Source organism: Cynara cardunculus (assembly GCF_001531365.2).
Source record: "Cynara cardunculus var. scolymus isolate 2C chromosome LG 5, CcrdV1, whole genome shotgun sequence".
Lineage (NCBI taxonomy): Eukaryota > Viridiplantae > Streptophyta > Magnoliopsida > Asterales > Asteraceae > Cynara > Cynara cardunculus.
This window is the reverse complement of record NC_037532.1, coordinates 36,872,330-36,900,322: the sequence shown is the minus strand read 5'-3', so window position 1 is coordinate 36,900,322 and position 27,993 is coordinate 36,872,330. Positions and strand designations below refer to the sequence as shown.

Here is a 27,993-nt window from a genome sequence, read left to right as displayed (position 1 = left end):
TATATATATATATATATATATATATATATATATATATATTAAAAAACGGTATTTGAAAGATGAGAGGCTTGGTGTAGACAAATGCATGAGAGATGGACCACACCCACAAAGAAGAGACCTAAATGTCACCATGTGATATCCACCTTTATTCTAAGTAGCACTCTTTATTTTCTACCATCACATCCAAATTTCACATGTAATCGATTTTGGACATGTAAGATAATTCAAAATACATATTAAATAAAATAAAAATAAAAATATTTTTATAAAAATATAAAATTGAATATGCTAGTTAACTTAATTGAAATGTTAGCATTGAAACATTTAAGCAAAATGGCTTATTGAAAAAGATAAATAAAGGGATGGGAAGTGATATCATGCTTTTTGCAATAATAATTGAAGTGATAATTTTAGCTTCCTCCACTATGAAATAGTACTTGTAAAGCTACCCTTTCACATGGGGGCTTAATCACATATATAAAAAGGGCATGTCCCCCCCTCCCCCTAATCCCTATTCCTTACTATTACTCTTCCCTCCTTATCATCAACTTTATACAACCCATGAAATTAAGAGACGTCAATTTTTCTTTATTTTAAATTCATTTAATTCATGTTTGTTTTCTCTCTCTGTTTTTCTTTTATTAATATGAATATCCAACTCGTTATGCGAGCTGACTAATCCTAGGGCGACCATCTGTTTTGCAGATAGTCTGGAGTCACCGCATTTGAACCTCCATGGCCACAAGGGGGTTTTTATTTCTCCTTGGATTTGAACATAAGACCTCTTGGTATTTTTGACATTTGGAGCAATGCTCAAACCAATCAGACACCACCCTTGTGGTTACTTCCTCTCTCCGTTTATATGTAATCATATGATTAATAGATATGAATGAGACATGAAGATTTGGGACATGTACTTTTTAACCCTGCTAGATTCCCTTACATGTATTACCACATGTTATAAGGGAATTTTTACGTTTTCCTAAAAATAAAGGTGTTCCCATTTTGAACTTTCACATGCTCGTACGCACGTAAACACATACACATATAAATGTTGTGCATAAGCAAATTTAAGTAGCTTTCAATTTTATACCGATAGTATAACCGAAAAGGCTGTAAATGATTGCTCGTATTTAAATCATTTGACCCCCACGTTGACATGCATCGTGTGTTTTTAATGAAGCATTAGAGATGCAGAAGCCTCGAGCCTTCCAATCCCACTCAATAAACCAAAAAAAGTCCGAGTCATACCGAACTTTAGTACTGAAAGAGGTCTTGATCAAGCTTTTCATAGTTTAACTTTTGAGCTTAACAGACATTTTCAGGCCCGACTTTAATCATCTACTAGAAATTTTTTTGGCCTGATCGAGCTTTAAGGCTGTACCTCACCCTAGGCTCGAGCTTACAAGGCTCAAGGACAGGTTCGGGCTCGGGATTTTCTGTAATTCGTTAATAAATAAATAAATAATAAACTAGAATTAAAAAAAAATGAACAATAATGGATAGGGCTTTCACTTGGGCCTAATTTAATTGGGCTTTCACTTGGGCCTGATTTAATTGGGCTTTCAGTTGGGCCTCATTTGAATTGGGTTTTGAGTTGAGTGGCTTCGCTTAGTTCGATAGTTCGCTTGGACAACAAGACAGGCACACCTGTAAAACCCTCCATCTATTTCTCGCTGTAAAACCCTCGTTCGCCGATCGGTTTTTCTGCAAATTTAGCCGGGAAAAAATGGCCACCAATCCATCCGCCGTTACGTTCCTCACTAATCTAGCACGCGCCGCCTTCGGTATTGGAACTGCTGCCACGGTTGTCAATTCTGCTCTCTACACCGTCGATGGTGGCCAGCGGGCCGTTCTCTTCGATCGTTTTCGTGGTGTCATTGACGAAACTGTTGGTGAAGGCACTCATTTCCTCATTCCATGGCTCCAGACGCCATATATTTTTGATATACGTACCAGGCCTCACACATTCTCCTCGATCTCAGGCACAAAGGATCTCCAAATGGTTAACCTAACCCTACGTGTCTTATCTCGGCCTGAAGTTACCCGTTTGCCGGCCATTTTTAAGACTTTAGGTCTTGAGTACGATGAGAAGGTTCTTCCGTCGATTGGAAACGAAGTTTTGAAAGCTGTTGTAGCTCAATTCAACGCCGATCAGCTCCTCACCGAGCGTCCACAGGTTTCGGCCTTGGTTCGTGATAGCTTGATTCGTAGGGCTCGTGATTTCAATATTATGCTTGACGACGTTGCCATCACTCACCTATCGTATGGCTCGGAGTTCTCGAAGGCCGTGGAGCAGAAGCAGGTGGCGCAGCAGGAGGCTGAGAGGTCTAAGTTCGTTGTTGCCAAGGCGGAGCAGGAGCGGCGGGCTGCAATTATTAGGGCTGAAGGAGAGAGTGAGTCCGCTAAGTTGATTTCTGATGCTACGTCTGCTGCTGGGATGGGATTGATCGAACTTAGGAGAATTGAGGCATCGAGGGAGATCTCTTCAACTTTGGCCAGGAGTAACAATGTGATGTATCTTCCGAACACCGGGAGCCAGATGCTTCTAGGGCTTAATCCTGCGCGCTAAATGGGTAAAGTATGCCAACTGTTCTTCTTTTTAGTTTTATTCTACCCTATATCTTTGGATAACTAGACATATCTCTCCACTCTCCATTTTTAGTTATGTGGATGATAACTGTTTTCTCATTTCTTAGTTGTTTACAACCTACAACTATTTTCCGAATTTGTATGATGAGCTAGATCGCTTGTTTTAAATTGAAATCAAGCTCAGTTCAGGTGCTAAATCACTTTAGTTCTCATTTATTGAAATACCGAATATGCTTCGACTAGGATATCTTAATTGTCGAGGCATGAACAACTGTTGCTTACAGCTATAAAATTACAATAGATAAGTAATTGCTGTTAAAATGGGGCATATAGAAGTATATAGTTGTATGAAAACCAATTCTGAACCTGCAAACATTTACTTTTCTTATTGTGTAATTGTTTGTTTGATTGCTTCATATGACAGCAATTCATGTGCCTATACTGTTTGATTAACTTGTTGCCTCTTGATTGGGTTCCTCAGTGACTTATTTTTTCAATTTTTAACCCGACAAATGACAATACTTGGCATTTTATTCTTTTAAAAATGTTTGAAGCTGTGGACGTAGAATTCTTGGATGGAAATTTGTTGCTAAACTTGTAGTAACTTCATGTAATGTGTACTGTTTTTGGCAAAAGAAACTTCCATTAATATACGAAAGACTTTAACAAAGTTGAAGCTTCTTACAAATGAGAGGAGTGCACAGTGATGTCTAAGATCTTAAACCAATTGGCTTTGACCATTTGATGGAAGCTCTTGGACATAAGATATGAATTGTGATGACTAGTTACAAAGAGGCAATGCGTAATGCTGTTGAAGTCATTCAGCTACATTGAAGAACTAAATCCCATATGGTTAAGAACTTCCAAACTTACTATTGACGAGGTTGAAACACTTTGTTTTATCTATGAAATCACTACCAACCGGCATCTAGAATTTTAGATTGTCAATTGGGTGAAGCTATGTTGCATGCTATCCAAATACTCCAAATTGAGCTAGGACCATTCAACTTCCAGAAGTTTGATCACTTTTGGCATTTCTAGGATCTGAACCACATGAATTCTTGCATGACAAATGAAAGCCTCCTATCCAAAAAGTCAAATTTTAAACTCCATTGAATATACTAGAATGATTGCGATCATTGGTAACATTTTATTGGTGGGCATAGAGCTTTTGGATGATGAAAAGGAACACAACCTAGAATGTTGAATGCAAAATTAAATGATCAAATGCTAGAGCTAGATGAAGCTACCTAATAGAAATTTCATGTCTTTGAAGGTGCCTTTTACGTAAAGGGCCATATCTTGAATAATCTTCTTGCACCTTTTATCTCTTTATTTCTCGACTCTTGTACTTGATATGTGGATGTCATCAATTAATATGTGGCAGCCATTCCTATCAGATCATCTGTTGTTTTTGCTATGGTGATCATTGAATGAACAGTCCGAGAGCACAAAACATTTGGATGCATGCGTCAATCAGTCAAATCAGTTATTTCCATTATTTCTCCATTTTATGGATCCAATATTCACAAATCCTCAAATCATGTGACCAATGTGAATGAGAAATAGTTTGAAATGAAATGGACTAAATGAATTAACCTCAAGAATATATTGATTCATGTTCTTGTTTCTGTGTAATTGCCATTGCTATACAATGAGTTAGCCATTTGGCAGAAATTGCTATTATATAACATAGGTTATAACAATATATAACAGTTGTAAAGATATAGAAGTTCTTTTTTGTTGGGGTGGGGGGGGGGGTCACAGCCCATTCTCACAATTGATACATTTAAGGGGGTCCCTGCTTATCTCTCCTAGGTTAGAAGCGTGAGGTCTTGGGTTCAAGCCCAGGCACTGCCCCTCTGCCAATGACTGTGTGACTAGTGCAGTGGCGGTGCTCCAGAGGGTGGCGAATACCCTTTTTTTTTACATTCAAGGGGGATTCTGGATTAGAAATGCACAAGTCCCAGACCTTCCAAGCCCGTTTCCAGCAAGCAAAATAAGGCATGGGCTTTGGGGTTGAAAAGATCAGGCTTAAGCGGGCTTTATCAGGCCAGGCTTGCCCCCAAATTTTTGGCCTGGCCTGGAGCAGGCTTCGGGAGCCTGGTCTTTTTTGTGATATAATTTGTTCCAAGCAAGTCTTGATTGTTGTGTTTTGCTGTTGTTCGCATTCCCATGGTATTGAATGGTTTCTCATTCTGATGATGACAGGGAGGTTGAAGGCCAAGTGGATTTGGGTGTTGATGGCAGCTTGATTCTTGCACAATACAATTATCCGTTTACAGGTATTTTACAAGTTGGAAAGAGTAACTTCTATGAGCATTTACTTTCAAGTTTTACAAGTTGATTCTGGATCTTATGATGCAATTCGATTTCATGATTCTAACACATGTTGTCTACACTTTGCTTTAGCATTGATTGGTAATGGCACAATCTACATAATAAACAGACGTGTTTGTCACATACAAATTACTCAAACCCATGACTTTTATTCTCGTGTACCTTTTATTTTCATCAACTATTATCATACAAACAAGTCGTTCAAGTACATATACAACCTTAAAAATAAGATCTTAATTAAATTCATGAAAGTAGGTCATGAATCTAATGGAAATCTTTATTCATATCTTATCTGGATTTGAATTCCCTGAAAAAGACATGGATTCATTCCAAAAATATACGTGACTCGGGGTTTGTTGGGAAAAACGAAACCCGAATGGTCTAATTCAAATCAAACGAGGTTCGGCTTATTCGGTTTTCAGATTAGACAAATCGATTAACCGAACAAATCAATAAGCCACTATACTATTAATTTTTTATGGTTCAAGTAATATTTATTATCTCTCTTCTCTCTATTTTGCGGCATGACTTCAATTATTTCTCAATTTTGATTTGACCAAATAAAACAAAATTAAATGTTTATTTTAAAAAGGTTTCTTAAACATTTAATTTTGTTTTATTTTATTTGGTCAATCAAAAGTTCAAGCTTCACCATTAACTTGTTGGATTTCAAAAAACCATTGCATTTCACTCAAAATTGTGAGAAAAAAAGTTGACGTAAAAAAGCCGAAACTAGAATAGCTCAGATTATTCCTAAAACACCTCAACAACGATGGAGAGCTGAATCATCCTTGCATCCAACATGTCATCAACTGCTCAAGACTTGGACATATGACGGATCAAATCAACCACACGGTTACTGCAATACAACCAAATCAAACATGTTACTAATAAACCAAACCAAACCAACCGATTCCGGTATATCACACTCGTAAGTAGGGTCTATAGTGAGATGTATACAAACATGAGCTTTACAATGTAGAAGAATTGTTTCCATACAGACCCCTGTGTTACAAATGATGGTTCAATAACTAACTAGCCTATGTGAATTAACAAGTGAACTGTGATTTTCTGTTCCTGTGGTTTGTTAAAAAGTGCGACTTATTTCATGTGCTTTCATAATTACGGTTTTCGTCCTTGAACAGCGGGATCATTTGGAAACCACAGGAACCAAAAAAGCAATTTCCAACAAATCACTGATGAAAAACGAAGTTAACTCTAACAGCAAGAAAGCATACCTATATCCCCATTCGTTGTCATACCAAGAAACAAGCTTCACAAAGTTGTTGTTCAGAGCGATACCAGCCTTGGCATCGAATATGCTAGATCTGTTAATTGTGACAAATATAAATAAATCTTTCGGAATAAAGAAATAGTTTGAAGGTTATGCAGAAAGTCAGCTCATCCATTTGGAACAGATAAACGAAAATTTGGATCGGATTGGATTGAAAATTTCAACATTAATTTGGATCGGTTGGTTCTTGGATGGCAGTCCAAAACCGACCGAACCGAAACGACCAACATCCAATTAACCATCCAGTTATCCATCAAACTGTTATCCAATTAATTTGTTTTTGATTGGCTTAAACTGGAATTTGTTGTGTTGATTTTTGAATTTTTAGCCTCACTTGTGTTGGTTTTAACACATTAAAAGTGACTAATCAATTTGTTTCATTTTGGAAAATTATCAAATAACACATTAAATGTCGGATGAATCCAATTCGATTCAATGGATGGCACCGAACCGATCCGATAATCCTTTGAATTGGATTTGATCGGTTGTCCAATGTTAATCGAATCGGACCGGTTGACAAAATCCAACATCCAATGAATGATTGGATCGTGTTTGGTTCCCCTCGTATCCCTAATGAATGTCAACCAATAAACATGTCTTGAACCACCCAGGTATATCGAACTGGAAGTGGGGTCCGCGAGTGGTTAGATGCATAAAGAAGTGTCTTCCCCCCCCCCAAGGGTAGGGCGACTATTTCTGATTATTTAAGTAGCTTGTTACAAGTAAATCTAGTAAAAGGGCTCTTACCTGCAGTCACCCACAAAGTCCGTTGACACAACATCATCCTCGGTGTAACCTAGGATTCCCTTCAAACTTCCCTGCGACTCGGCCCTAGACGACATAACAATCCAAGAAACGGTAACCAAACGAGCCTAGTATATCCCACAGAGAGGTAGGGTTTAGGGACTGAGATGTACACATACATTACCTCTACCTCAAGAAAAAGTGAATTGATCAAATACTCGTATAAGGGCCTAACAACAAAGGTAATGTCCATTGTCTAGGTCCTCCCATTTCCACCTATAACTAAAGCATATTTTGTTGCGAAAGCCTTAAAGCACTCCAATAGATTCTCTCAAATAGAAAAAAATGGGATTTTGAACAACTTTTGTTCCAAGAGATCCTCCAAAATGGAGAAAGTAGGAGAGAGGGCGTGAAATTATCTGAATCTGAATAACTCCCCAAAAATGATTAAATAATTTTTTTATTATATGTCACCAATAAGAAATCTTCAAATTTAATGTTTAGAAGACTGAAATAATAGTTTATTATATGTATGGAACATTTTAAATGCTATAATTAACGTTGTAATTTTCAAAATACAAAAGCTATTGGAGTTAAATGTAATTCCTTTTGAAGATTTTGAATTCTAATTCTCCATTTTGGAGAATCTTTTGGAGATGCCTTGGGTTGTTCGAGTCTCCAAAACCATCATAGGTTTGCCTAGCATCTCCAATAGATTCTCCAAAATGGAGATTTTGGGGATTTTTGTTCCACCAGATCCTCCAAAATGGTGAAAGTAGGAAAGAGAAGGTGAAATTCTCCAAATCCGGAGAATTAATTACCTATAAAAGAGAAATTGTTTTTTATTTTTCCTACCAATGAGAATCCTTGAAACTAAATATATTGGAGAGAGAGATTATATTTTATGAAAGTTCTTGAATATTTTAATAATATAATTGGATATTGTAACCTTCAAAATGGAGAAACTGTTGAAGATGAATATAAATTTCTTTTAGAGATTTTGACTTTTGATTCTCCATTTAGAGAATCTATTGGAGATGCTCTAACTTCATATTCTATGGGATTAGTCAACGTGCTCATATCGGTTATCCCAAAAAATAATTTGTTACGGAAGTTAAAAAGATAATGTGCGGCTCTTACTTGATAGCAGCCTTGATGTCATCATAGGACGCACCCTTCTCAAGCCTGGCAGTAAGGTCAACCACCGAGACGTCAACGGTAGGAACACGGAAAGCCATCCCTGTAAGTTTGCCATTAAGTGCAGGCAGAACCTTTCCAACAGCCTTCAAAAACAAAGAACCAAATTGATTCAGGGGAAAAGTAATGATACATTTGCATTCTAACACTACAATTTCACCCCATAATTAAAGAAATATGCAATCAGCAGCAGTTTAGGTCGTCTCTTACAACCATAAATGTTAGCCATTTCTTTATCAAACGTGATTCGTTTATCAGCTAACAACTAGCTTATCAGTCACTTTGTCAAACATAGCCTTAATGTGTTCCATACCTTGGCAGCTCCAGTGCTGCTGGGAATAATGTTGAAAGAAGCAGCTCTTCCACCTCTCCAGTCCTTCATTGATGGACCATCAACAGTCTTCTGGGTTGCTGAATGATATGGAAGAATTGGTTAGGCAGTATTCAATAATCAATATAACCCTACATTCAGTGGCGGACCCAGGAATTTCTGAGCGGGTGCACAGGTGGATCAAAGTTCCGCAAAATCAGGTTTGACCAGGCGGAAAGTCAACCAGTTTGACCTAGGGAAAAGTCAATTGTGTCGATTTGGAGAATAAAATAAAATTTCTCAAACTGGATCGACCTTCATTTTTTTTAATTAAATATATGTTTCCTTGAAAATGAGATAAAAAACGACGATTTTTTTAAGATGAATTGACATCGGAAAGGAAAATAAATCATGAAAAAGAATAATAAAATCAAAGTGGTAGAAAAATTGACAAAAATCTGTCTTGGCATAGTCGTAGTAATGCTTATAATTGTACATGAGGTTGTTGATTCGATTCCTCTAACTATATTTTGCTGTTAATATTCTTAGAAATAGCATTGAAGGGCCTGAGTTAATGCTTTGGGCAAGAACTGGATCTTAAAATAAAAAATTAAACTTTCACTTGAAATAAGATTCAAACCCATGACCTCTTGCATGTGGAGTAGTAATCCAATCATCCTACCCGTGTTTAATTGCTGTTATAGGTTTAAGGGCCACCCCTCAAAACAAGCAGCTGCACCTTTCATATGCCTAATTTTTTTTTCTTTTGCATTTATCGAGTGAGCGGTGCACAGGAGCTCGCTCAACTCCTAATAGGTCCGCCCCAGCCCTGTAGTAAAAGGGTATAAAAGCGTATGCTAACCCGTGATGGAGTGGACAGTGGTCATAAGTCCTTCAACAATACCAAATTTGTCATGAATAACCTGCATATAAACAAGCAAGAAGTTTAAGGGGCACTGTCATTCAATTTCAAACATTTATGAAAACAAGCACATTGTAACCAATTCAACCTTTGCGAGTGGAGCAAGACAATTAGTCGTGCAGCTAGCATTAGAGACAATGGTGATATCAGATTTGTACTCCTTCTCATTAACACCCATGACAAACATGGGAGCATTTGCACTTGGAGCAGAGATGACAACCTTCTTTGCACCTCCCTAATAAGCAAACAAAGAAACCATCAATACATATATTTTCACTGGCATTAAAAGTGCAAGAATTTAACAATGATAACTGTTGAAGTGGCCAGACGCGAACCATTAAACATGCATATATTAATATTTTTATATATAGCGGGACCTTCTTTTGTGAACTCCCTAGATCGTGAGATCTCTGAGAACCAGTACATCATGTGCTATTTCATATGATTTTTTTTTCATCATATCTATAGCTAGACTTTAATGTAGTGATTAACATATATTTTTTTCACAATATATGTGTTTCATATGTATTCAATTTACAATATGACCCTTTTTTGCATGTTTGTGAAACAAAAAATACATGTAAACAAGTTTCAGATTGTAAACCGAATACATATGAAAAAATATATATGTTAACTTAGATGGAAAAAATTTCATATGAAACAAAACCTTAACGTAGAAGTTCTCACATATTTCGGAAATTTTGGAATTTCTTAAATCATTAAACCCCTATATTGAGAGACATACAGAGAAAGGAAGGTCCAAACGAGAACATTAACTAAATAGAGGGAGGTTCAAAAGAGAACAATAACTAAATAAAAAACACGAAAACTGCCAAATCGAGCAAAATCACATGTGATTTCATACTAACGATCAACGTAAAGATGTGGGCAACGTGGCCCGCAACCTCAGGTCGTCGCCAAAGTGATTTTACACTTAATTTTAGTGTGAAAGGGATCTTTTAGAGAATTCAAAGGGTTCCACATATCCTAACAATAACATTGTTAAACGAATAATACTCTACAACTACGAAACCAACAAAATGAAGACCTTCAAATGGGCAGCAGCCTTGTCCTTATCGGTAAAAACTCCAGTGGACTCCACAACAAATTCAGCTCCAGCCTCACCCCATGGGATCTCCTCTGGGTTTCTGCAATCAACAGATAAAATATTACCAATGTATTTTTATGTTAGACGAGCTGCAAGGATGGAGAAATCACGTACTTCATGCCAAAAACTCTAACAGGCTTATCGCCAAAGAGAAGAGTGTTCGAATCCTTGACTTTGATATCATGTTTTTTCCATTGGCCATGAACACTATCGTATTTGAACATGTAGATCTGGATGAAAACAAAATTCAAAAGAATTGTGTAGAATGCTATATATGTTATTCAATATATAATACGACTGCAACTGATAGCAGGAACAGATCAAATAGATGTAAAACTAATGGAATACATTATATATATATACAAAATCATTGGATCAAATGGAAGATGAGCAATCCAAAACTGCGAAATTTGAACCACGTAACAATAGAAACGATGATATTTTTGTTTTTTTTGTTGAAGATTGAGAAATGCACCATGTAATCGGTAGTAATAAAAGGATCATTAACGGCGACAAGTTCAATATCATCGGTCTGTAGAGCAGCTCTCGCCACCAATCGGCCGATTCTTCCAAATCCTGTACACAACAAAACCAAAATTAATTGAAAATTTTGCACAAAAAATCAAAATCATCAACCAAAAATCACAGATAGCGTTAAAGGATCAGAAAACAACCGTTGATTCCAATTTTAACCATGTTTACTGATGTAGAAACTGCAGAGAGGTTAGGGAAGAAATGTAGATGGAGGAGATAGTGGATTACAATTTACAAACTAGGTCTAATGAATGCAGATGTATATATATATGGAGAGCCTTCAACGGTTGTTAATGGTGGCAGTGAAAGGCGGACATGTCGATAGTTTTGAATCGAGTGTTGACCGTGCGCTTCGCTCCACATGCAGATTGCTCCGGCGCGCTCGCCGGAGATCGGAAAAGCTTCAGATAATTCCCCCCTACTTGTGTCCATATCTCACATGAAAGCACCTCAAACTATGCCCAAAAGCATTTGAACCCCTTAAAAGAATTTAACAAAAACAAATATGTTAAATTGTTAATGCAATTTTTTGGGGAAGATTAGAAACAATTTTGCATTTAAACAAAGTGTGAAAGTAAATACCAAACCGACTTTTGCCTCTTTAAGAGCTAATGGTTTAAACCTCATCAAAGATAAAGTGGGTGTGCAACTTTATTTGTTCTATTTATCATATATAAATATTATATACTTCAAAAAAATATGAAAGTAAATTGTTTGAGAAAATATTACAAACACTCTATTCAGTACCGATCTAGGATTTTTGTCAAATACATGCACTTTTAAAGTGAATCAAATACCCGTAAATTAAATATGATTTGACCTTATGGAAAAGTCAATACAGTTTGACGGAGAGAAAAGTCAATTGTGTTGATTTAGGGAATATAAATACATTTTACCAAATGGAATCGATTTTTTGAGTAAGATGCAAGATTGCCTATTAGACGTAAGTTTCATGTGTTTTTAGCCGAATTCTACCTCTTTATTGGGTTTTCAATTTTTTGGTCTATTCCAGAGATTTTTTAAGTTTTTTGATTGATTTCGAGAAAATGTTTTAGTTACTTTTTGTTGATTTCGAGTGATTTTTTTTCAATTTGATGTTCTTTGTATTTTCTAATATTAACGAATTCCCTGTCAAAATTTAACATATACACTTTTCATACCCAATCATTTCAAACTTATGAAAACCGATATTAAAGATTAAAACACTAAAAATTTAACATTTTATTTCTTAAATGAGCCTTTAGTACTTAATGCTTTGAGGAGGAGTGCCTCCTCATAAAAGGGGTCGCACCCCTAACCATAACTCATCCGCTGATTCTTCAACATCAGTCGGTTTATTTACTCAACGTGTTAAATAGTCACGCTACACAAGAAATTGGCTTGTTTGCATCATATTTGGGGTTACTTGCTATAAGCCAAACCTTTTTAGATCATCTATTCTAAAATCTCATTTAGGGGTCGTTTACCTAACACTTACCTGGGTAAATGCTTACCGGCAAAAATCAACACTATCATTCACTTACCTGATAAGATTTTAGTTAACGAAAACGGTATTCTACGCAACAATTTACCCGGTAAACGCTAACCGTGGTAAGAGTCGTCGTCCTCACTTACTGGGTAAGAATCTCGGTCCTTGCCTTCGCTCTTACCGGTAAGATTCTTGATCTTTGTTATATGCATCCGATAAAGTAATGTGACTTGATAAGCGTTTACCTGGATAAAAGTTTAGTAAACAATCCTTAATCCTTTGTTTGTTGTTTCACAAGGACACACCTGTGTTGTCAAGTGAATATAGATAACACATGAATGCTATAGATATCATAAAAAGCAAGTATCATCAAATTATATATATATATAGATAGATATGAAACTAATAAGTACATTTCTGTGGCATTTATTGAAATGGAAAGTGAGTACAAGTGCATATATGAATATGCCCATTACATGCCTAAAGTCTTGCATCAATGAACCATGGTGAAGGGTCCATAATCTGTTCATATTCTGGCTCTTATTGTGACGATAATAAATCAATACAAAATGATCCCAACAAATAACGACGAGTAATACGCATACAACCCCATCTGTAGCCACTACTCTGCCATTTTTCCTGCTATATTCACATATGAATAAAGAACCAATCTTGAAAATCAGCCTTCTTTTTCAAGAAGATCTTCCAATTTCCTCAAGAAACACCAGATGCATTCCTAGAATCTACCTCCAATTTCTTCATCGATACTTTAGTTGAACGATCTACTCATTTTGACACAATTCTAGTATCTAGTTTTCAGTTCGTAGCACATACCAGAGGTCGAGAAAGCAGTTGGAAACCATAATCATCGGTGATTTCTAGCCATAAAGGCAAAAGTGATAACTTGCTTGTGGATGGAAACCCGGAGGAATGCTCATATCCTCCTCTTCGCCATCCGGGAAACTTAGAATTTGCGCTAAACAATCCAAACAAAGGAAATCGAGACAAAACGTCTCCATATAATCACGTTCGTTAAAGCAACATCCGCAATTTATGCATCGAGGAATACAGAATGTACACGCCCTGCAAGAAACGCGCCTCAATTGACAAATCTCGGCAGGGCAATCGTAGATTTGTCGGATTTGATGACATTTGGGACATGCTTCTATGTCAATCGGACGGTTGTCGTCTAACGATAGATACAACTGCCCGCCATGATAGAATCGTGGTTTTGGATAACCGAGCTGCTTTTCGTTATCTAAAGATGAAGATAACGCTTTTTTCAGCTCTTCGTATTGCTCCGTCGTTACGGTATGCAGCCCACCAATTCTTAACCGCTTAATTCCGGTTCCGCCCGTGGATTTCAAGAATTTTAAGTTATTTAGCAAACCTTCCACACTTAAGCCATTGCATCCCAGCACACTTAACTGCATCCACCATTGTTAATTCTTGTGAGATTATGAAACTGAAACCAAAAATCAAAACGAGCCCGGTATATGAGGTCTGGGTATAAGATAAGATATATGCAGACATGACCTTTACCCTATTTGTTCAGGGTTTTTTTATTGTGGGTCCCGTTTCTATTTCAAAAAAAGCTCCGATGAAAAAGTCCACCATTGTGGATCCTAACTACTCATTAACCGTATTCCCTACCATCTACCTCTCTAGCTCCCTTCTCTCATCTAGAAGCCTCTACCCTGCTACCCTAGTCTTGCACCAATAATAACTCCTATCAGGTCATGTCTCCAGAAATGTCTAAAGCCGAGGCAAATATAATGGTGAATTCAACAAGTAAATACAACGAATATACACACACATAAGGAGGTTCATAAGAAAACCCTCAAAAAATAAAAAAATTGCGAAACACCCTGGTAACCATAAATCTGAACGGTATGCACATGAACATACAAGTAATTGAAGTTGTTTTTTAGTTTTTATGCACGTATGCATGTTATACACATGTACATAGCGTCCAGATGAAACGTTACCAGGTGTTTCTCAGTTTTTCAATTTTTTGCGGTTTTCCCAAGAACCTGACCCTCTACATATATAAAAATGTGTGTGTGTATATACAGACCTTTGTGAGCCTGGGGCTTTGCTGGAAGACGGTCTTGAGACCATTATTTGTGATCTTTGAAATGAAACCGGTACCTGGAGGTGAGATCTAGGAGTAAGATAAGATGTATGTAGACCAAACATCTATCCTATTTCTCAGATTTTTTGCTTATGGGTCCCATTCTTTTTTGGCAAAGCTCCAAAGAGAAAGTCCACCATTGTGGATGCTTTACGTTTCCAATAACCCAACTAACTCTCACTAACCCTCTAGCCTGCTACCCTAGTCTTGCCCCTACAATAACTCCTATCAAGTCGTGTCCTCAGAAATTCCTAAAATTCAACAAGTAAATACAAACACATATCTATATCTATATCTATATAGATATAGGGGAAGGTTCATTTAGTACACTAAAGAATCCGGAAACCATTTTTTTTTTGTGTGAATTCATGATGAATATTATTGATCATGAATATTTGTCACGATATTCATCATGAATATTTTATCATGTTATTCATCATGAATTTTTTATCACGTTAACTACCATGAATACACAGAAAAAGGTGGTGCATGAGTTCCTAAGCGTTCCTAAATGAACCTCTCTCTATAGATATATATACATATACCGACCTTTGTTAGCCCGGGGTTTCGCTGGAAAACGGTCTTGAGACCGTTATCGGTGATCTTTGAACACTTGACAAGACTCAAAGATTGAAGACTCTCATTGGCCCTATTTGTCATCCTTAAAAGAGATTCATCCGAAAACATTTCGTCCGATGGTTGATCGATTTCTATACTCCTCCACAAAAGCGGATCATTTCGAACACCATCCCGCAAAGATTTACAAACCCGTTCGACAGAAAGCAAATCCCTCATTCCCAGATAACCAAGAGCAAAAAACAAAGCATCTGGAGGGGAACCAAGATCATGATCATGATCACCACCATCATCATCATCATGGCAGCCATTGTTGATTGAATCTGAATACAAGACTTTTCCATGGTTAGATTCTTTACTTCCATCAAACAAAAACAAACCATTTGAAGATTCAATATCAATTTCATCACCAATTGGTCTCATAGTTTCTGTCCAAACCAAATTCAATCCCGAAAACAATCCATCCGATTCATCCTTCCGATTTCGAAAAGTATTGCATCCAATACCATCATCATCATCATCATCATCATCATCATCAACCTCTTCGATCCAACCCCTAATCATCGTACATCCACCATTTATATTCATCTCGAAAGGATCAGAAGGCAAAACATCAACAACATCCTGGGAATGCGACATAATCTCACTAACTTCCTTCCATTCCCAATTCAAATTCAAATAATCACCACAACCATCATCATAACTTGTATCTCCATAATCATCCATTCGATACCAATCGCCAATCTTCATCGAAGAAAACATAGAAACTTTAGGATCGCAGAAGAAATCGTCAGCCATGACAAACTATAATCGAACCTAAAAGGATTCCAAAAAAATCTAGGGCTCAAAAAAAATAATCAAAAGAGCTTCTCTCACCCACCAACTTGTTAACAAAAATAAACCAATAGTTGAATGGAAGCGTAAATCAAATAAAACATAAAGGGGTTTAGATATTTGGCTTCAAATGAAAGAACGAAACACACCTGAGCTTGATGAAACCCAAAACAATAAGAATCGAATCAATGGAATATAGAGAGAAATAGAATCGGGATTAGATTAGGGGGGGAATCTGATTAGGATGAAGATGATGAAGAATCTAAAATTCCGAAGAAAATTGAGAAATGGATCTGACTGCCATTGAAGATGGTTAGATATATATACATGTATGTATGTATGTATGGGATGAGTATGAAGAAGCAAAAGGTGAAAGGAAGCCAAGAGAGCAGAAGACAAAGTCAGAGCTCCATGGCCATATCTCTCCCTTGATAGAGAGATTTTGTGGTGGCAAGGAAGGATGGTCAAAATTACCAAAGTTGGTTTTAGGGTTACATTCCATCTTATACACACATAAAATATTGGATACCAATTTTCATCCCTTTTTTTCTAATTCCATTCACCTCTCTATTTCCTATCCTTCCATTCCTTTCAAAACTTCTAAATACGGCATTTTTATATATATCCCTTTTAAACCATAATAGATATTTGTGTTTCGATGAGAATGAAAGTTTTGCTGACAATCATTTGATCAATATTAATTAAAGATCAAGACTAATGTGATGCACCGAGACGTACCAAATCAATTCTCATGCAATTCATGGGTGAATGTGAGATTAAAAGTGATCAAAAGTTCAGATCCCTTCTTACGATTTAATTGAAATCTTACATAATCCTTGGGTGGTGTTCAGAATTTCATGAGATTTCGTAAGATTGTATGAAATAAGACATTAAAAAATGTTAAAAACATTTTATTTTATAATAAATCGATTAACAAAAATGTAGTTTTAATCATTTTTATAATTATTTATATAAATTAATGAAATCCAATTCTTTTTCGGTTCCACATACTACAAACCAAATACACCATAAAATAAAAGTATCTCTAATCTTATTCCTATATTTAAGTTAATGTAAAGAGTGAAATATATATATAAATTAGTATGTGGAGTAAAATAATACTTCATTAATCATGGTCCCTACATTAATAAAAAATAAAAATATATTATTTTAATATTATAATTTTTATTTTTTAAGACAAAATTATCATTTTTTTTATAAATTTTGCTTCCTACAATAGTTAAAGAACCAATGTAAAGAGTCATTGAAGATACTCTAAGAGCAACTCTAAGTTGAAATTAGTGTAAATGAGCAAAATAATACATTGCTACTCCAATCATGCTCTATACATCAACAAATATACATTACTTTAATAATATTTTTTGAGCAAATTGCATAAAAAAGTAATTTACTTTAACTTGATTCCTATATTGGGTAACGTAATTTCAAAACTTCTATTTTGATACATTAGATGTAAAGTTTTAAATATTTAAGTCTCTGGGTAACCGGTTGAAGCTTTAAATGGTTATCATGCTGATGTGGCGAGTGATGTGGTATCCAACTCGGTATTATTTGCTATTCAACCCAATTTCATCCTATCACTCGCCATATCAACATGGTAACGAGTTAATTATTCAACTGATTACTCGAGTACTTAAATGTTTAAAACTTTATATCTTATGTACCAAAATGGAAGTTTTGAAAATACGTTATCCAAAATAGGAATCAAGTTAAAGTACGTTATTTTTTTTTTCCATGCAATTTGTCCTACTTTTTTTCCTTTCTAATAAAAACAAACTATACAAATGACATGTTGTACATACGTATATAATAAAATAATGTATAATATTTGTAAGGACTCCTTACATGTACGAAACGAGATAATGAAAATTAATGTAAGGAATCAATCTAAGGAGTCCAAGGGGGGTTATGTTTGGATCCTTACAACAGTTAAAGAGCCAATCTAAGGAGCTCATTAGTGATGTTATAATGCGCTCCTTATATTGACTTCTTACATTAATTTTCATTATCTCACTCCATACAGATAAGAAACTCCTTACAAATAATCTACATTATTTATGGATATATTTCCAAAAATATAATATATATAAATCGTGTTGTGCTTATTTTGTTTTATTAAAAATAATATATATATATATATATATATATATAGGGATGTTATTCTACACCCTTTACCATTCCTACACCCTATACAACCCTCACCTCAACCATTCAATTTTTAATCAATTAATTGTTTCATAATATAAAGTATTAATCATAATTAATAAACTCTATTCATATTCCATAAATATTCAAATCATAATAAATGAACTCCAAWCATTTCTATAAATATCTCAATTAATTGGGTTGTAAAGGTTGTACAAATGCACAAGGTTGTAAAGGTTGTACAAATGCATAAGGTTGTAAAAGAAATATACCCTATATATATATATATATATATATATATAATATGTATATGTAGCCGTAGCCGTAGCTCAAAATTAAAAATATAAGGTTGTTATTATGGAATGGGACATGTTAATTGTGATGATTTATGGATATATTTCCAAAAATATAATAAATACCAATTTAAATTAAAACCAAAATGAGACGTAGATTTTATAGTTTGATGATGCCAACATCAACAACGACTAACCATCAAGTTTTCGTGACGTCAAAGTTATGTGTTTCGTGTCTCCCCCAAATTCACAACAAATATTCAAATCAATTCATAACTCTAAACCACTTTTGTCCTTTTTAGCTTTTTTTAATCATTATTTAATATTAATATATATATATATATATATATATGTATGTATGTATGTATAGACTTGATATTATGTGAGACAAGTTTGTTTTCGTGAGACAAGATTTTTATACTTGAAACTTCACAGCAAAACATTGTACCTTTATAGTGTTTTTGTTGTGAAAATTTGGCTTTTTTTTTTACCTTTCACAACATTTTGTTGTGAAGTTTTAAGTATAAAAATCATATCTCATGAAAAAACTTTATCACACGTGAACCCAACTATATATATATACATACACATACACACACATATATAAGGGTCTATTCAAGAGAGAATTAATTAGTTTGTGATAACGGTGGAATCTAATCTCAACCACAAATTAATTGATAAATTAAAAACAAATTTCATAATACAACTGATTTCAACGAATCTCATGATAAAATTGTAATCAACGGAATAGATTCAAATTCCATAATACAACTGATGTCAACTTCACCCACTATAAGGAAAACTCTGAATTTTTTTGTTATTTGATTAAAACCTTGAAAGAAAGAAATACAAATCCATGTTGAAACAAAAATTGTTATAACCAATATGACTGATTTAAATTTCAGACTTCAAACGTAAAAACAAACAGTCTGACTGATTCAGATTTCAAATTTCAACACCATCTCTTAAAAATCAAAAGTGAAATCATACTTCAACACCCCTTAAAAAACAAACATCACCTTAATTGTAAAATGACTTATATCACATTAAATATAACAACTTTTAATTATTATTTTTCATTTAAATCAAAATCAAAATCAAACTAATATTTTTATAAATCCAAAATTCATACAAAAATACTCGAAATTACATATCAAATTAAACGTTACATTTTCAACTCACATCGAACAGCTTATTAGCATCAAAATACGAGTTTATCGCACCCCATAGTCGACGGGTATAAAAACTACAAGCCCATCCGGTATCTAGAGTTTATGCGTACAATATAATGAACGTTATAACGTTCTTATTTGACACACCAACGTTCCTATCGGACCATCGACTTCTACAAAGTTGGAGGAATCCATATGTAGCCATGAGTTTGAACGTAACCGGCTTTTTCAGCCAACTGATCGGCCTGTGTCGGGCCTCGGCTGCCAGGTTTGTATGGAAGTGATTTGACTTCACCTCTATCGATTTTGTGCAAGAGAGGTGTGAAAATCTGCCAAGCCGCCTGATAATTTGATCGATAAGAGGTTAGATTGTGAGGTCAAAACTCAAAATCTAAGCTTATCGGTATAATTTCGGTTTTAGATGATTGATTTATACGTACCTTCAGTTCATCTCTACGAACGAAATGTTGTTGATCGCCCCGTATTCTGGAAATCAAACGCCACATGTTAAAAAGTTTCGGAAACAAGCAGTATATCGTTATTTATACGGAGGGATGTGTCGGTTTCCTTACTTTGCATACGCCTCGTTGTGATTATTTATTTATTTGACTTTTTATATTGTTTGCTACTTTTTCCGTCACAAAATAAATGTTCATTACGAAAAAGGCAAGACAGTTTTACAAATGTGTAATTATTACACTTTTTAATTAACAAAATGACAATTTTACCTTTAATAATAGAAGAATTAACGCATCTTCATCTTTCTCTCTCTCTCTCTCACAGTTAAACACTTTATTCTCGAATTTGGAGAGAAAAGAAAAGAAAATGATGGAAAAGAAATAAAATAATTTTTCATATTCTTGAAATGGGAAAAATGGAAAGGAAATACGTCATTTTACAAATATACCCTTTAAAAATATATACTTTGTACTGAAAGGTTGGTAATCTTTTGAAAGGGTTTCATTCTTGCCTTCCCTTTCCTCTCAGGTTTGGAAGGAAAATATGATTATTTTCCCTTCGTTTCCTTTCCTTTTTCTGCTAAAAAAGTTTCGAGAACATGAGTTATTTTTTACTTTCCTCCCCTTTCCCTCCCTTTCTGTTTCCTTTCCATCGTAAAAAAGGTTTCGAGAACACAACGTAAGGGTAGAATAAAATAGAAACATATGCATTGATACTTACGTGTCAAGAATCAAACGTTCGTAAGCTTCGGGAATGATGGTTTCTTGATACCGTTGCCCATACGACAAGTCTAATTCGCTCTGAACCGTTGTCATCTCAAGCCCAGGTTGCTTGACCTACATCATAGACCAGCATTAAAACTAAAAAAATAAAACAAACCCAGTATATCCCACCCAGATGTCGAATTAAAAAAAACCAAACAAACCCAGTATATCTCACCCAGATGTAGAATTAAAGAAACCAAGCAAACCTAGAATATCCCACCCAGATGTAGAATTAGAAAAAAACAGTACATCCCACCCAGACAGGGTCCGTGGAGCATAAAACGGGGAGCGTACAACGTAAGCAGACCTTACCCCTGTCTCATATGAGGACATGCTGAAAAGGGATACTTACTGTTAGCTTCATGTACATGGCCTCTGAAGGTTGCAGTCTAATCACAAACTCATTTCTTCCTTGCTTTTTACCTAAAGGGATGTAGAATTATATATTAATCTCAAGTTAACTGAAACCCCATCTAAAGACTAAAGACTAAAGACGGAAATGTGCTTAAAGTTCACTTCATATATAAGAAACGCTAATAAACCAGACCAAACCAAACAAAACCGGTATATCGCACAAGAAGGTGGGCCTCCACCCAAAGAGTAAAACGGTTGTTTCTGTGAAGACCCCAGATAGTGCATAGTGTGGGAAAAAAGAGACATTAAAATTGAGGAAAAAGAACATAGCATACATTTGTATATATCACCGGGAACATCCTTGAATTGCACCCGAATTTCCGCCTTTCTTGAATTCAATGCCTTCCCTGCCTTCATTATAAAGGGAACACCTACAACATGTCATATATAATTCATCAGTGACATTAAGGGGGCAGTTTGGTTGGTTTTCCATCAAGTTTGTGAATTAATCCATCTGTATGAACTTGGAAGGTTTTCGTTTGAGAGGGTTTTTTCATAGATGGAAGGAGCATGTTTTTTAATTGGGAGGTGGTAGGTTTTGGAAAAACTTGGCTTTCTGCACAAAGTTCCCCCTAGAAGCTTGTTGAAATAAGCAAAACTTTCTATATCATTAAGTCACTACCAGACAGTCATTATAGCTGACCAAATAAGCTGCGAGTCCCATTAAGCTCATTAAGCTGCTAACAAACAAACCCTAAATCAAAAAAAGATCTCATATATAGGATTTCTGTGAAGACCTCTAGCTTGTAAAAAGGTTTTGAGAAAAGGATTTTGCGGTTGTTGAAGCCTAATTGACAGAAATATAATAACACATGAAAACATCAATAGCTTGTCACACCTTCCCATCTTTCATTGTGAATCCTGAGAACCATAGTTGCGAAGGTGGGTGTATTAGAGTTGTCAGGAACTGTTGGATCGTCGGTATAGCCTTCATATTGTCCAAGCACAACTTCACTGTCTTCAATTGGAAGAACAGATTGAAGAACCTAATCACATAAGGATCAGTGAGTTGGTTGATTCTTTAATTGGCTGATTAATTACTTACGAGTGCGTTTCATACAATGGACAGGACAGAATGGAAGGATCCTTGTTCCATGTTTGACACTACTTTTATGTGGAACAGACAGGAACAAAGTGAAACATGCCTGTTCCACCCCTACATGATGGAACAAGGTGGAACAGTCTTATATTTTACCAATATAACCTCAAAATAAAACTTAACTCTTTTCTAAAACATCAAATAGGTCTCATTTTTACATTTTATTCATTCTATAGATTTTATTTATGGTATTTTGTGCTTTTTAAACTTTCATTTTACTGCCCTCAAAATATTATCTTTATACGAATTTCTATATTTTTTATTAATCTATGTAATTTATTATATATGAATAATAAAAAGTAATGTACAAAGGGATAAAATAAAAATTGAAAACTACATGGACTTTCTATTTTTGTCCAAAAATTTCTAATAATATATTTTGTTATAAAAAATAATTATTTTATTATAATTTAATAAATTACATAAATTAATCAAAATACATAAACAACTCATCAGGGGTAAATTGATCATTTTACTTGTTTTGTTCTGTCATGTCCAATTTTGTCTTACCAAAAGCTGAACAATTGTTCAGTCTGTCTGGACACCAAACGCACCCTTAATGGTAAAATTAAATGAGCTTAATCATTCGAGAACTCCAAAATTTGTGAGATCCGTGAGAACTTCTACCTTAAGGTTCTGTTTCATATGATATTTTTCCATCTAAGTATAGTATTCAATGTATTGATTAACATATATTTGTTTCACGATATGTTTGTTTCACAATATGATTGTTTCATACGTACTCAGTTTACAATATGAAACATTTTTACTTATATTTTTTGTTTCACAAAAAGGTTCAAATTGTGAACCGAGTACATGTGAAACAAACACATTGTAAAACAAATATATATTAATCACTATATTAAATTCTAGCCATAAACGAAAAAATCAGATGAAATAGCACTTTTTTCTCAGAGATCTCACGATTTAGAGAATTCTCAAAAGAAGACCATATAACTATTAATACCAAACCAAAACCACACAAACCCATTATACCCTACTCGAATGTAGGGTGTGACCTCTACCCATAAAAAGTAGAACCTTTGTCTTGAGAAAAGACCCCCGGCTTGTGCAAAAGTGTGAGCAAACAGTAAAAGACGGATATAACGACTAATAAGAAAGTCAAATTATACACCTTCACTTTCTCATCTCGAACATGCTCAGGCTTCAAAGAAACGGGCTTCTCCATAGCAACTAGGCAAAGCACCTGCATTGGAAACGGATTTCTTACTAATGCTTGTTTATATTTGGAAACAATGATGAATTTATGCTTTTAAATTAATTTCAAGCATCTCAAGTGTTGGAGTCCCACATTGGCCAGCCTTGGATTACTTCTCCTTAATATATGTTAGAACCTCTCATCTCTCCTCAACGACTCCAACTTTTGGAGAGTAATCTAATGAGGTTCCACATATTTTGACATAAACTTATTTATGTTTAAGAAATTATTTGCTACAAAGGATTTGGTATCATAGCCAAGCTCTAACACTCTAGGGGTTCGACAATCGGAAACAATGTGTGCTCGTCTTGCCCCCTCTCGACATTCTGGGACAATTTAAGTCCATCTAGCCTTCGTTGGAGTGGGCTTGCCGGAGTACCTCATTGGCTAGATTTGGACAATTTTTCTACAGTATATGTTGAACCTCCCTTCACTCCTTAAGGGTTCTTTTGAAGAGTAATCTAATATGGTTCCACATATTCTCATATGATATCTAAGTCGAGGTATACCACTCTAGAGACTCAACATTCCGGGCCAATTTGTGTTCGTCTAACATTCGTTGGCGGGGGCATGTTGGAGTCCCACACTGGCTAGATTTGGACAAATTCTACAAAAATATATGTTGGAACCTCTCTTCTCTCCTCAAGGGATCTTTTGGTGAGGGTCATCTAAGGCTCCACATATTCTCTCCTGGTATCAGAGCCAAGGTCTACCACTAAAGATTCAACACTCTAGGACAGTTTGTGTTTGTCTAGCCTCCATTGGAGGGGGTGTATTGGAGTCCCACATCAGTGGGACTTCCACAATTTCTCATCGCAATATGTTGGAACCGCTCTTCTCTCTTTTCACAATAGCTTCGACGCTAGCATCCAAAAAAAGTTCTTTTTCTCTTACCTGTAATAGATGATTCTGAATGATGTCTCTGATAATTCTGCCAAAGAAGAACACAACGAAATTAATACTTGCAAAGGTCATGGGGAGCAAAATTGGCAGTTTTGACAACAATGAACGATGCATAGTATGATGGGTCGATGAATAATATTACAATTACATAAGCTGTAAGGATGAAAGGACTGGGAATAGATGACAGCTGATCATAATATAATTACAGAAAAATTACCCGTATTGATCGAAATATCCACCACGACCATCGGTTCCAAAATCCTCTCTAAACACAATCTGATAGAAAATTTCAGAAGGAACAAAAATATAAGAATCTGAAGCCAAAATCATTCCCATTTCTTACATTGAGAAATTCCTGTATTCACAAGATTATCTCATGGAATAACAATAAAGAAGTGAATAAGAGGATTATAACTAACACATCATCTACATAATCTACAACCTCTTAACAGTTAACACTATTACCAATCTAGGGGCATGTTCATTTGAAAACCGCCAATATGCTAAGAACTGTGAGAACTGTGAGAGCCAACCATTCATGACGAATATACCTAAATATTCATGACGAATATACCTAAATATTCATGACGAATATACCTAAATATTCATGAATATCATGCATTCACATTCAGATATAAAGCTCACTGAAGTGAAAAATTTCAAGAAGAATGTGCACCTGTATGTTAGAAATGTTGTCACGGTTCCATAGTGGCAAGAAGAAGCGATTTGCAAAACGAAGAACCATCTGCAATTTTGTTACCAGAAGTTTAAAGAAAAGTGATATTTGAAGAGATCGCAAAAGAATGGATGGGTAGTTCCGGTATTGCTATTACCAAGTTCTGCACCAACTCTTTCCCCAAATAATGATCAATACGATAGATCTGTGGTTCATCAAACAGCTCTCCGATCTGAGCACTGAGTTCTTCAGCAGAATCCAAGTCCCTACCAAAAGGCTTCTCCACAACAATTCGAGTCCAACCACCAAGATCAGCTGGACAAATAACAGCTTAACTTTCAAAAATTCAGTTGAGAAACATTTATACCATGCAAATTAAAACCGTACTGGGTCGATACTGATAGAGTCCCACATCGACTAGTTTGGGACAAATTTCTCCTTAAATATATGTTGGAACCTCGCTTCTCTCCTCAAGGGCTCTTTTGGAGAGTAATCTAATGCGGTTCTACATGTTCTCACATCATATTAGAGCCAAGGTTTACCCCTCCACTCGACACTCTGGGGCAATATGTACTCCCCCAGCCCGCGCTCGACACTCGTGTGCAATAAATGCCGGTCTAGCCACCGTTAAGAGGGGCGGAGATAGAGTCCCACCATGACTAGACGTGGACCCATTTTTCCTCGATATATGTTGGAACTTCCCTTCTCTCAATGGCTTTTCTGGAGAGGAGTTTGGGGGTTCCACTTTCTCATAGATATGATACAAGCTACCAGCTTATACTGCCCATATGCATCAAACACTATGGAAATCGAATTGGGATTAGGAATGCATACATTTATTCATGCAATAACTCTTTATCATTTTGCAGACAGATGGATATACAGATGGTGGAAGAGCGAGGTAGAAGAGTCTCCTCGATGATCCTTCTGTACTGTTTTTCGACAGTTCGTACTCGGATATCGCCTTGTCCAATGATCGAAATCCCTCCTCGGTATCATAAGCACCAGATACGTATTTGATCTATACATGCAGCCACAACCAAAGATTATCAGTTTTAGCTAATCATGAATGTCTTTGAAAATGTGTTTTCCATCAAGCTTCACACATAATAGTTCTACTTTCACTAAAAGCTATCAAAACAACCTTTTAAGATAATTGGTAAAAACATGAATTTCAGTTCTTCAAAATATCATATAAACTGACTTGAGGTGATTCAAAGATCAAATTTAAGGTAAGATCGTTTAAGCTTTTATGGCATGAAAACAGGCTCATTTTTATTGGGATGGATCGAGCAAAAAGCAAGAATGGCTCATCCAGTACTTACCAATTGCAGAAACTGGGTTACGTCTTCATCGTGTGTTCTCTCACAACCTTTGCATGGTGTAAGATATCTGCAGTATAGATTGAAAAGAACAGTAAGTACATCGAAAGTTTGCCACTAAAATTTTACAAAGGGTAAACCAAACCAAATCAGCCCGGTGTATCCCACCCGAATGTCCAGACCGGACCTCTACCCAGAGACCAGCAGTTATTTGCATGAACACTCACGCCTTTGACAAATGGTCATTACAACAAAATAGGTTTAAAGGATGCCAAATTTGTCAAGATGTTTTTGAAATAATGTCGTATAAAAATACTAATAGGATGTTTTATTTTAAAATTGTCCTAAAAAAAATTGTTAGGCCGCCAAAAGTGCCCTAGATACAGCCGATCTTCTTGCAATGGTTCAAGGAACCAATTTACAAGATCCCACAATCAAGACATGAACATGCAAGAAAATCTCACCCAGAAATGCGAGCTCTCAGATCATCATCTGAAATCTTGGTTCGGGCATAACCGAAAATATGAACATCCTGTGATTGAATAAATCCCTGACGGTAGAGATGAAAGAGTGCAGGAAATGTTTTCTTCTTCGCAAGATCACCAGAAGCCCCAAGAACAATAATCGAAAGACAACCAGTTTCCGGCACATACTCACTCACAACTGAATCATTCCTAACTGGAGCTCTATTTTCAACAGACCATTGACCCGAACCCGAACCCATTTCTAAACCTTGAAGTAGAATTACTCAGAAAAGCAATCGAGCTTAATTTCACCGCTACTCCTGTAATCAACGGAATTCAAATAAAAATTAGTCAAAAAAAAACTTCAGATTCGGCTCAAATGATCTGAAAGTACCGATTAGCAAATACAATCAGATAACGACTACAATCAATCAACTACTAGAACTGAAAGCAAAACCTAACATTTCCCCCAAATATGAATTGAGATTTAGACGAATCTATCAATCTAAAGATAAGTAACATATAAACAACAGATCTAAACTAAAGAGCATAACTCGATCGCAAAATTCGATTTACCTGATCACAAAGCGATATAAACCGAGGATCACAGAACACAAAATCAAACAAAAATCAGAATAATGGAAGAGAAAAACAGCATGAAGCAGGTTGATTGAACCAAAATGGGCAAGAATTGGAGCGTTTTTGCTGATGACTTTAATGAGAATTGAAGCAAAGGTTTGAAATCGTTGAAGGAAGGATGCGCTTCTCACTCACCAACCACCAAATTATGGAATTTTGGAGTGGGGGTTAATGAATATAATTAATTTCGTAGTTTTTTTGACTTTTTTCCGTCAGCCGCCGTCAACGTTGACGTGACACGTGTTTTTCTAGCAGAATATTCACAGATATTTTTACCCGGAAGATTTAACGGCCAGTTTTCCCTGCTTTCGTAACATTCCTTCAAAAATTACAAAAATAGATAAACCTCC

The 27,993-nt window shown here is 35.6% G+C and overlaps 4 protein-coding genes across 6 annotated transcripts; 1 reads left to right on the top strand and 3 right to left on the bottom strand.

The window, feature by feature from the left end:
* The first annotated feature begins 1,661 nt into the window (after positions 1-1,661).
* On the top strand, positions 1,662-4,991 carry LOC112513382 (prohibitin-3, mitochondrial-like). 2 transcript variants are annotated; one of them, XM_025119619.1, is made up of 2 exons: positions 1,662-2,576; positions 4,804-4,991. In XM_025119619.1, exon 1 carries the CDS (start codon positions 1,730-1,732, stop codon positions 2,570-2,572), a length of 843 nt encoding a protein of 280 aa, XP_024975387.1. In that variant the 5' UTR covers positions 1,662-1,729; the 3' UTR covers positions 2,573-2,576; positions 4,804-4,991. The 2 variants fall into 2 exon arrangements, with proteins under 2 accessions (XP_024975387.1, XP_024975388.1); XM_025119620.1 differs by having other exon boundaries at positions 1,662-2,581.
* A 655-nt stretch (positions 4,992-5,646) lies between these two features.
* LOC112513380 (glyceraldehyde-3-phosphate dehydrogenase, cytosolic-like) lies at positions 5,647-11,437 on the bottom strand. The gene is made up of 11 exons (XM_025119618.1): positions 11,182-11,437; positions 10,983-11,083; positions 10,622-10,737; positions 10,448-10,547; positions 9,488-9,634; positions 9,340-9,400; positions 8,481-8,578; positions 8,111-8,253; positions 6,974-7,057; positions 6,171-6,260; positions 5,647-5,791 (listed from the first exon to the last, which is right to left on the bottom strand). The coding sequence occupies exons 1-11, from the start codon at positions 11,201-11,203 to the stop codon at positions 5,749-5,751; spliced, it is 1,005 nt and encodes a 334-aa protein (XP_024975386.1). The 5' UTR covers positions 11,204-11,437; the 3' UTR covers positions 5,647-5,748.
* A 1,501-nt stretch (positions 11,438-12,938) lies between these two features.
* LOC112513383 (F-box protein SKIP14-like) lies at positions 12,939-16,449 on the bottom strand. 2 transcript variants are annotated; one of them, XM_025119622.1, is made up of 4 exons: positions 16,203-16,449; positions 15,630-15,963; positions 15,193-15,542; positions 12,939-13,936 (listed from the first exon to the last, which is right to left on the bottom strand). In XM_025119622.1, the coding sequence occupies exons 2-4, from the start codon at positions 15,943-15,945 to the stop codon at positions 13,388-13,390; spliced, it is 1,215 nt and encodes a 404-aa protein (XP_024975390.1). In that variant the 5' UTR covers positions 15,946-15,963; positions 16,203-16,449; the 3' UTR covers positions 12,939-13,387. The 2 variants fall into 2 exon arrangements, with proteins under 2 accessions (XP_024975390.1, XP_024975389.1); XM_025119621.1 differs by lacking the exon at positions 16,203-16,449 and having other exon boundaries at positions 15,630-16,039.
* Positions 16,450-19,602: 3,153 nt separating this feature from the next.
* LOC112512097 (glucose-6-phosphate 1-dehydrogenase, cytoplasmic isoform) lies at positions 19,603-27,786 on the bottom strand. Its single transcript, XM_025117905.1, has 15 exons — positions 27,581-27,786; positions 27,005-27,324; positions 26,544-26,610; positions 26,053-26,239; positions 25,376-25,533; positions 25,219-25,287; positions 24,760-24,818; positions 24,534-24,570; positions 23,556-23,627; positions 22,160-22,307; positions 21,597-21,692; positions 21,260-21,330; positions 20,864-20,979; positions 20,125-20,170; positions 19,603-20,025 (listed from the first exon to the last, which is right to left on the bottom strand). The coding sequence occupies exons 2-15, from the start codon at positions 27,262-27,264 to the stop codon at positions 19,858-19,860; spliced, it is 1,554 nt and encodes a 517-aa protein (XP_024973673.1). The 5' UTR covers positions 27,265-27,324; positions 27,581-27,786; the 3' UTR covers positions 19,603-19,857.
* Positions 27,787-27,993: the final 207 nt, after the last annotated feature.

Coding starts and splice junctions, on each gene's coding strand:
- LOC112513382 (XM_025119619.1), top strand. CDS start 1,730: ATGGCCACCAATCCATCCGCCGTTACGTTCCTCACTAATCTAGCACGC.
- LOC112513383 (XM_025119621.1), bottom strand. CDS start 16,017: ATGGCTGACGATTTCTTCTGCGATCCTAAAGTTTCTATGTTTTCTTCG. Junction 15,543..15,629: donor AGAAACTATGAGACCAATTG/GTGATGAAATTG, acceptor TCTTGTATTCAG/ATTCAATCAACAATGGCTGC. Junction 13,937..15,192: donor GAAACCCCGGGCTAACAAAG/GTCGGTATATGT, acceptor TGGTGGATGCAG/TTAAGTGTGCTGGGATGCAA.
- LOC112513380 (XM_025119618.1), bottom strand. CDS start 11,203: ATGGTTAAAATTGGAATCAACG. Junction 9,635..10,447: donor AGGCTGCTGCCCATTTGAAG/GTCTTCATTTTG, acceptor TTTGCTTATTAG/GGAGGTGCAAAGAAGGTTGT. Junction 7,058..8,110: donor GACATCAAGGCTGCTATCAA/GTAAGAGCCGCA, acceptor TATGTCGTCTAG/GGCCGAGTCGCAGGGAAGTT.
- LOC112512097 (XM_025117905.1), bottom strand. CDS start 27,264: ATGGGTTCGGGTTCGGGTCAATGGTCTGTTGAAAATAGAGCTCCAGTT. Junction 26,611..27,004: donor CTGAGAGCTCGCATTTCTGG/GTGAGATTTTCT, acceptor TCTATACTGCAG/ATATCTTACACCATGCAAAG. Junction 20,171..20,863: donor GAACGTTTGATTCTTGACAC/GTAAGTATCAAT, acceptor TTTGATTTCCAG/AATACGGGGCGATCAACAAC.